General features: G+C 42.6%; 1 protein-coding gene across 1 annotated transcript; it reads right to left on the bottom strand.

Moving 5' to 3' along the window:
* Positions 1-1,546: 1,546 nt before the first annotated feature.
* Positions 1,547-2,900, bottom strand: twist1b (twist family bHLH transcription factor 1b). The gene is made up of 2 exons (XM_076737500.1): positions 2,232-2,900; positions 1,547-2,087 (listed from the first exon to the last, which is right to left on the bottom strand). Exon 1 carries the CDS (start codon positions 2,762-2,764, stop codon positions 2,258-2,260), a length of 507 nt encoding a protein of 168 aa, XP_076593615.1. The 5' UTR covers positions 2,765-2,900; the 3' UTR covers positions 1,547-2,087; positions 2,232-2,257.
* Positions 2,901-9,861: the final 6,961 nt, after the last annotated feature.

The following is a 9,861-nucleotide window of genomic DNA, read 5'->3' as shown; positions in this document are numbered from 1 at the left end:
GAGGCAAAGCTCCTCTCTCTCTGCAGAGAAACGCGCTGCACGGCGAGCCTCTGCACAGTCTGAACATCTGCTCATTTCACGTGACTTTTTTAAAAATACTAACATCTGTTCTAAATAGGTTTCATTCTGTGTCTCTGCATCGTGTCAATTGCCAACTCCTCTCTGCTGAAAGAAGGGAGAGAGGAAACTTCTTCCAGTCTCTTGCATTGCGTAAGGGCTGAATTGGAAACTGTTTTTAAAAAAGAAAAACCTGAGCTTTTTGGTGATACATGTCACGAATGGGTTACAGTTTGTGCTTTTCTAGGCCCTGTCTATTTATCTGGTATTAAGTGAAAAGCCTCAACTGTAAAAGCTTCAAGAAAAGCTGTTTATTGATCTAGACGGTGTGTGTGAAGCATTTCCCCCCAAACTTTCAGTGAGAATAGCCTCTATGTAGCTACAGACCTACTGCTACCTTCACGGCCTCCTTAAATTTCATAGACATCTGGGAATTCCATACATGCCTCGCAAGCCAATTACACACCTTCAAACGGGCACACACTTTCATTTGGACAGTGGGAAACACTTTCCCAGATCTCTGAGATCAAGCACAGCACAATAACAGTCGGAAAGATTTATTTAGTGACAATAATCGGGATTACCTTTCATGGCAACACGACGTGCGCAAAGACGCACAAAGTCGTTTCTGTTGGTTATTGTGTTGCGCACAATCACAAGAGGTTGTTGCCAGCACGATGAGTAAAATAATCCTCTTTACTTTTACGTTATGTCGTTATCAGCTTAAATGTGACAAGCATTTTATTAAAAACAGCACAAATAAAGTGAAGTAAAATCCTGAAACAGTTTGCTGCGTTGTTGCTTCTGTTCAGCTACAGGCAGCAGAGGGACTGTAACATGGGCCCAAAAGCAGGTTGACATGACCCCAGTATAACTTATTTACTTATAATGGTGAGTTTCAGGTCCAGTCCTTAATCCAACTGTAAACAAATCCAGGAAAAGAGAAAGTGAGAGAGAAACTGGAGACTGCACGAGGCTTTCACGATTTTAATTAAAACGGAATTTTAACTTAGTTTATACAGACTGACTTTGTTTTTTCTACTTCAGATTTTTTTTTTTTTTTTTTTTTTTTCCCAGCAATAAAACTTTTTCTCACGTTTAGATGATGTGTCAACACTGGACCTTTTTCCTCCCTTCAATAGTTAAATGACGTGAAAAATTTATAAGCCCTGAATTGTTTTTGGATGTGTAACAATATATATAAAAAATAGCTGCATGTTTCTCCATCGCTTTTACTCGAGCCAATAATAACTCCATCTGTTTCCCCAAGTGACTGGTGATGGTGGAAGCTTTTGAGATTAAATCTGATATGAATTACATTCCACGTGATACATGCATGGCAGCTATTTCATTTCATATAGGATCGACATCGTCTCTCAAATTCCAGTGTTCTATTTTAATTATGGTCAACTCCTCATGTCGTTTAAAATTAAATTAAATTAACCAAAAAAAACAAAAAACAAAAAAAAAGTCAAAGACAAACACTTTCAGCGTTATTTTCTTTAATGCAAAAATGTACAAACATTTACAAAAAAAGATAATAAAAAATAGGAATGTATTTGTATTTCAGACACAGGATCTATTCCTCAATGTAACACGTTTCACCAATAAATAAATAAATGTATTCTGAAAATATTTTTTTGTTTTTTGAGCACAGGTTAGATCCACACAGTCAGCCTACAGTGTGAGCTTCACCACCAGTTGACAGCCTCACACCAAACACTGAGACAACTGCTTCAATAATGCACTTTGACCTCCACAGAAATAAGTCCAAAGGCATGCATTAAACATTTTTCTTTTCCTAAAAACAAACCCGAAAAAAAAAAAAAACATGATATTTTCAACATTCGTCGTCAACAACATGAAAACACACCAGAGTGGGGGGTGTTTGGAGTGCCCACCGGGCCTCTGCAGAAAACTGATCCTCCAGAGCTTCTGTAGTCTTTGGTTTAAATAGAGTGATCCCATGTATCCAGCATTGGACTCCAGATTTGTCCCGTCAGAATGTGATAAGTAGAATCAGCAGTCACCTGTAGGTTAGAAGTACACAAAACAACGCGCTTTCAGGGTGCATTAGACCACAGTACAGCCATCAAAATCAACGTTTCTACGAGGATCTCCCCTCCCACCGTTCAAGGCTTGGATTATGCATTTCATCTGAAAATCAAGCGTACCATTTAGGGCATAATCTCTCCAGGTGCTAGTGAGATGTTGACATGGACCAAGCGCCCTCCATCCTCCAAACAGAGAAGGCGTAGCTCAGCCTCTCATGAGCCACATAACTACAGCTTGCCATCTTGGAGTCCAGCTCGTCGCTCTGCAGCACCTGGTAGAGGAAGTCGATGTATCTGGCTGCGAGTTTTAGGGTCTGTATTTTGCTGAGTTTGTCCGAGGGCAAAGTGGGGATAATTTTCCGCAAAGCTGCGAACGCCTCGTTGAGAGACTGGGTCCTCTGTCGCTCCCGGACGTTGGCCATGACCCGCTGCGACTGGAGCTCCTCGAAAGACTGGGGGCTGCTGCTGCTGGACTTCTTCCCTCTTTTCCCAGGGGTCGGGCTATCTGAGTCCTCCCCGTTTTTCCTGCTCGGTCTCCTCTTCCTCCCACATCTCTTCGGTTGTCTGTCCAGCTCCCCCTCGCTGTGGCTCAGGCTGTCCACAGGAGAGACGGGGGAGCTGCCCGACTCGTCCCCCAGATTTTCCTCAGACATCTCCACTTGGGTAGATGGCGGCCACCACAAAGTGTCCAAAAAATTATTTCCCTCTCATGAAGTCACGGAGTTAGTCCACCTGTAGGTCTGTCTGGCTTTGAAGGCACCAAAGTATCCATAGATGGGATCCTGGGAAGACAAACCCTTTCCGATACTTGAGAAACTTAGGCAGTTCTTATAGGCTGCATGGCGTAAACTTTTTGGGGAGGGACAGGATTGGCCAAGGAGATGAATTACGTGAGGAGAGGGGTGGGAGCGTCCGAGGAACCATCCGAAAGGCTCCTGATACAAAGTCAGAGTTGGAAAAGATAAATGGGTAACGCCGCAGTGTCACATCTTTACACGATTATTACAAAAGCAACCAAAATATAGTTATAATTCTAAATATTATGACCCCAATGAGATTTTGGTTAAACGAGGCATCTTTTGATTTTACTTTGATTAGTTTACATTAGCGAGGAGAAATCGAATAGTAATTTGCCCCATCAGAAATATATTTGTAACAAAGGTTTTAAACGAAATCACGTTTAAAAAAGACGCAAATATAATTCAAATTAACCTATTTTAACGGCCATGCTCTGTCTGCAGGTCTGAGCGCAAACAGTGCGTACTTTCATCCCTTCACCCATCCATCGGCATCCCAATAAAGTTTTCCTTCGGTATCTGCTGCTATATGTCTGCTATAATCTCCAGCAATTGCATGAGCTGACACTTCTTTTTTAACATCGAGTGTTATGCAACCCTGGCACATCTCTCCAGGTCTAAGCCACATGGATTTTGCATTTATGTTTCCATCCAGTCTTACTTCAATCAAGTGAGATCAAAAGACTTTCATATAGGCAGCATATGATCCCAATCTTACATTTTTGACATGCAGCCAGTACTGCAAATTTTCAAACTTTTCCTTGGAGGGCTGCTGCTTGCTCTAATCACATCCCCCACAAGAGGGCACGTTTTTGGTATACTGCAAAATACCACAAGATATATGTGAAACCGCAGAAAAATAAAGTTTTATTTCTTTGTTCCTCCATAAAAAAATAGAAGGAGTTATTATTCCCCGTTGGTTCCAGTCAGGGATGAAGAGAGGGCAGCTCTGTGGCCCTCTGGTATTTACTAGGTTGTGATACAATATCCATCTTGTTTAGTGGGGGATTACTTTGTTTAGGTTGAGAAGGCTGTGGTCCACAGGAGCAGCATCTGGTTCAGGAAACACGGGGGGGCAGTCAGGGTCAGAGGTCACAACACTAGCAAACATCCATTTACATCCTCATTGCAGCCTGAGAGTGAAGTATTGTTCCAGGGAGGCTTGTTTAAGTGCTAAGTGTTTAAACTAAAGAAATGGACACTTTCATTGCATTCTCTGGCTCTGACATTTATGCTCATTCATTTCTATCACTGTGCCATACAAATGTAACATTTCATTAACTTGAAGTTTGGAACTTGCATGTTTCTTTATATGCAGATGATGATGCCGACTGAAAAACCTGAGGAGGAGCAGCTCAAGGCTCTTCAAGGTGAGTCGTTTACCTGTCTGGTGGCCCTGTCCATGGTGCTGATCTCAGTACGCACCACTCTCTACCTGCTCTGTACCTCACAGGTGAGCAAACAGCTTCTCTGAATCTTTCCGCCATCGTTTTTCCTGCTGTGTCTCAACACACAGTGAGCCAGTCAGTAAGATTTTAAGTTCAGTCTTAATTTAAGGTACTGAAGTCTTTTAGTTAAGTCACAATTTGAATGCAGGAGTTTTACTCGTAGGGTAGTGCTTTCATGGTGTTGTGTTACAACTTTTCCTTTACTAAACTGATCTGAATACTTCTTCCACCGTTGTGTCTGAGGTGCGAGGGAATGAGGGGAGATGACATGCTTCCATTTTTTACATTTCTGTCACCTGCGTTTGTTATTTTTGATTGTTTTCTGTTCTTGACTGGTATTTTTGATTATACTTTATTGAATCTCAGCTCTCTTTTTTGCGTGGGAGGACTTCCTTCCTCTCTCGCACACATCAGCCAAGCTTTATGTCTTTTATCATGATGCATAAATTGAGCAAATAAAAACCATAAAATCAACCAGATTCTAGCCAGATTTGAATGTGGGATGCCATAAGAACGCACCATCATCCCCCCCCCCCCCCCCCCCGTTTTTTTAACAACAATAATAAAGCAAAAGCTAGCGCTGACACCCACTCAGCATTTACATTTCTTGGCAGATTGCTCTGCAAAGTTCAGCTCTTTGCTGCTGAAGTGACTCTGAGAAAACACAGCTGCTTCTCGGGAATATGATGTCATCACGGGACAACTCCTCCAGTGTTGATCTTTAATAAAGACAAAACCTTCATCAGTCAGTTACAGACTGTCAGGGCCTGATAATTACAAGAAAATGAAGAGGAGACAAACAGCGCTGATTGTTTTTTGGTGTGATTTACCGTACACTGCTGTCCGCTCGGCCTGGAGCGGTGGCTAATAACAGATGAAGAAAGCTTTTGTCCTTATCAATGAGCAGTGAGTGGGTGTTATGATATAGTCAAGTGTATATTACTGACTCATGCAACTTGACACACCAGCCATGGGTGACCCCGGAGCGTCATTAACCACCCTTCCCTGAGGTCACATCAAGGCAGACACAACTCAGGCTCTCACTCACTAAGTCCTGGGCCAGATCCAGACCCACAGAGACCTGTCTATTTTCCCTGCTCGAGCCCTGGAAGGCAGTGTTTCTCTATCAGCCTTCTCATATCTATTGAAATAACAAACCACAGTCCTGCACATGCACGAGGCTCCCACAATTGACAGTGATATTCATGTTCACTCCATTAAAGTTTAACCGCAATGAGTCCGGTGCCAGCCCGCCAAGATGGATCAACTGCACAGGATGAGAAAAGACAGGGGTGCGTTCTTCAAAGAGCAGACCCAGATAGCCTCTAATCAACCCGCGGGACTAACAAGGTCAAACAGCGGAGGGGGATGACAGCATTTTTCCTCAGCAACGGTCTCAAAATGTCCCATTCTGTAGAGAAATCCAGACATCATATCAGGGGATTTCTGATAACAGCAGACCAGTGATGGTGAGGGAGGATCTGCCGGTGTTGAATTGGGAGGTGAGGATGAAAACAGCCCTTTATAAGCTGTCTGGACACATAGGAGCCAGGACTCCTGAAGTTAGCTGTAAAAGAAAGCCTTTGAAAGCAGAGTGCTTTGATGTTGCAGGTTCTAATCGTGGTTCAAGTCGCTATTCCTGTGGTAGAGCACAATTTCACCTTGTCAGAGAAAACTGAGAAAATCCTGCCCATTCCTGGAATCCTATCTTGTAAAAAAAAACGTAGGTCGTTGATTGTTTCGTATAGCAAAAAAGCCTGATTTTATGCACAAAGAGGTGCACGGGTGCATATGCACGTGCATGAGTGTAATAGATGTTCTGGATGTTCTGTTAAATCTATTCAAGTCGTCCTAATGACTCTGTGGGATATCAGACAGCTCAACAGCACAATGACACCTTATTAGCCACTAAGAACCAACAAACCTCCAGTATGTTTTCACAGCTTGGAAGCTCAGGGTGATGTGGGGTCTGTGGAAGAACTGGCATCCCAGCAGTATAATCTTTGTTTTAAACACACACACACACACACACACACACACACACACACACACACACACACAAAACAAACACAGGCCTTCCTGCAGAAAGTGTCCAACTTCACTCACAAAACATGAACACAACATCATGTATTAAGGAAAAACAACAGCTTAGAGAATGACTGAATTCTGCATTTAACGCACACAACCTCACTTCCTGTCAATGAGGTCTGTAAGATGATCGTCAGCTCATAGATTTTGTGCCCTTGCCACTGCTTAAACTTCAACCTCAAGACTTCTGAGCTATGCCTTCTGCTGCCTATAAAGCTCAGTGCCACCCGGCAGACCACACACACACATTTACCCAGGCTGCTGCAGCACGGAGACCAGTGCACTGACCCGAGCAATGAAAATATCTGTTCACAGAGTTACAGTAGCTTTACCATTTTTTTGGTCACACTATTGGAGCTTGACAGGTGTGAGTTTAGCGATGCTGTGACTATGTGTGGCTCATAAGGAAATGCTTGTGTTACAGAGGTGAGAAATATGCAAGTTTATTGAGTACGTCTTGCTAAAATTGATGCTGTCCAATACAAAAGGCGTGCAATGAATCATACCTTCATGAGCGTTAGAATTGTAAGATTTGTTCTTTTTAAAAGAGGTTTTGATTCAATATTATTATCCTGTCAGAGTCTTTAGTTTGTTTTTGTAGGTGCTTTTGAAGTGTGTTGTGGCAAACTGAGAGGTGCTTCAAGTATTTTGCTTACCCTACTTATATCAGTGTTAAACCAGAGTTCTGGTACACATCAGATAACCCAAATACTCTATAGTACATGAACGTATTTGTGTAAAGACTGTACATACACTAAAAATCATGTTAGAGAAGAAAACAAAGCGAACAATGGGAGCCATTGCTGCACACACACTGTGCTGTCAGTGAACAGCATTAAAGGATCATTTCACCCAAATCCCACAAAAAAAAAAATGTGGTATCTATGCAGATCATTTTGGTTTCATGTGCTTTAGTTTGAGGTACCTCTTTTGACGCCATCCTAATGCAAAGGAATTTTGTAGGTGGGGCTCATAACATTGAAAAACAACATTCATGAATCTCAGCAGCAGGATGTCTTTCCAGAAACAATGCCCCAGTTACTGACGATAATCTGCAGACCTCGCTGTCAACTGCTTTTATTGGAATTATTTTCTGCCGATGAAACATTCCCAATGAAATGTACATTGAAATTGTCAAAAACAGGCGACAAATCCTACACAGTTCATTTGATGTGAACATAAATGCCCTCCAGTAAAAGCTGAATGTCAGCGCTTCATCCTCATGGTTACTGCTTTTCAATTTCAGAGTAGAGCCAACACAACAACAAATGTGCCACTCTCCTGACGCTTTATGACCGCACTGTAACGAAGATAAACCGAGCCTTTAATTGAATATGTGTGAATGACAGTATAAACGTCATGATATGAAATGACCGTAAAACCAGTCACACAAAATGCAGCAGCACAGGCAGAAACCTGCAAAAAGTTAATGATGGCATCTGTGGAACGGCTCTCTGCAAAGCACACACCCACGTACAAAAGTGTTCTGTTGCAGATGCATGCTGGGTAACTATCACAAACACAGGAAAAAATAAATTATCCTCGTCCAATGCTGTCATGTTCCCACGAGCTAGCTTTTCTTTTATTGTTGCATATATTGAGCATAACTGACAGGATGACTTGGCAAAGACCACCTGGCTGGAATGTCATCACTCAGTGTGAAACAATAAAAGAGCAGCTAACTGTTGGCAATGTTAACAGCAGCGTCTTTATCTTTATCTGTGGCTAAAAGCCCGACAAAATAACCCTGACAGAGCACACCATGTCACACAGTAAGTGATGAGAGTAATGTCCAGTGTGGTTCTTCACTCTGACCGCAAGTGCTGCGAGGGGTCCCACCACGGTCCCTGTTAATAAGGGCTCTGTGAGGAGAGGGGAGGTCAAACAGAGTGCTCCAGCTGCACTAGAGGATGAATAGCGCACCGGGGGATGATGGGCAGAGGTGTGGGGGTGGGGTGTGCGGACCTGGGGAGTGATCAGGACAGAGGAGGGTCTCCCATCCTTTGCCAAAAAATACAGGAGGAGTGTGGAGAATCGCTCCAGCTGCTTATCAGATAGATAGATAGACAGAAAGACAGATAGATAGATACATAGATAGATAGATAGAAAGATAGATACATAGATAGATAGATAGATAGATAGATAGATAGATAGATAGATAGATAGATAGCATAAAAACAACGGCTCATTGAAAAATGCGATGCTTTATGATTCCACCCGCCTCCCCTCTCAGACTCTATTTATGTAGCTTTCAGCCCTACAAGCACACAGCATAATAAATTCAAAGACAACCTTTGCAGGCAGTCAATTCTGAATTATGTGAGGTAGTAACAACACTAACTCTCCTCTGAACTGCAGCTGTGTTCCCATCTCCCCCAGATTTCTGCTCACCTCTGCTCCTCCCTGTGTGTCAGTTACAGGCGACCTCCTCCTCCTCCTCCTCCTCCTCCTTCACTCAGACCAATCTGTCAGGACACAATAGGCTACCTCTAAAGCTATGTTGTTTTTGGAACGGGAACCCCTCGGCCCTGCTTGTTCTCCCTCTTGGTTGACAGAAATTAGCCAAGAGGACACTTTGAGGGATTTATCTCTCCGCTCTCAACTGACTGTGGATTTAACTTCTTTTTTTTTTCCCCACTCGCAGGAAGTTGCATACTTTTACTTATCAGTGTGGAAGTTATGTGATCATGGCCACCCAGATGTGGAGTCACCTTCAATACTCCCAGGCAGAGGAGCACTGTGATGACCATAATTACATATAGTTAATTGAGTGATTTCCTCATCAGCAGAAGCAGCATTATCTGTCAGATGACGTGCAGGGTGAAGGTGGGCTGTCTGAGCGTTATTCACACACTGAGCGCTCAGATCTGGTAAAGACATTACTTGCTGTTGTGAAGTGTAGACACCTGCAGCTTATGGCTGCTCTCACCATCTGCTGCACGACATTCTTGGAGTAATGGCAAGTAACAGGAATGTGACTATTTTACATACATAATAAGATAAGCAGCAGTGGTTGTGGTCTGTCAGTTACAATTGCAAAGTACTTGTATTTGACATGAGTAGTTCCATTTTATTCTACTTTATAATACTCCACTACATTTCAGAGGGAAATACTTTATTTTTAACTCCATTTATTTGGCGGCTGTTGTTGCTATAGTCAAGAGACTCACTACTTACTTTTCAGAGTAACATAAGAGGCCATATTGTACAAATTGAAATTCATTGTTAAAGAGAAATCAGTGTTTCCAAGCCTTCTTGGCTTGTGACCTCTTACAGAAAGGCGGTGTCTAGATGCGGACCCTCGTCATGTTTAAGATGTCATTTCCTTTTCAGTGGCAGTTATGATCTTGTTGGTCACCTGTAAAGCACTTTGAAGTCCAATATGCATGAAAGGTGCTAAAGTTTGATTGATAGATT

The sequence above is a fragment of the Chaetodon auriga genome, chromosome 8, assembly GCF_051107435.1.
Source record: "Chaetodon auriga isolate fChaAug3 chromosome 8, fChaAug3.hap1, whole genome shotgun sequence".
In the NCBI taxonomy this organism is placed as follows: Eukaryota; Metazoa; Chordata; class Actinopteri; order Chaetodontiformes; family Chaetodontidae; genus Chaetodon; species Chaetodon auriga.
The sequence above is the reverse complement of the archived record's forward strand: the minus strand, read 5'-3'. Positions and strand labels throughout refer to the sequence as shown.

What these genes read in the sequence shown, in the direction of transcription:
- twist1b (XM_076737500.1), bottom strand. Translation starts at nt 2,764, where the DNA reads ATGTCTGAGGAAAATCTGGGGGACGAGTCGGGCAGCTCCCCCGTCTCT.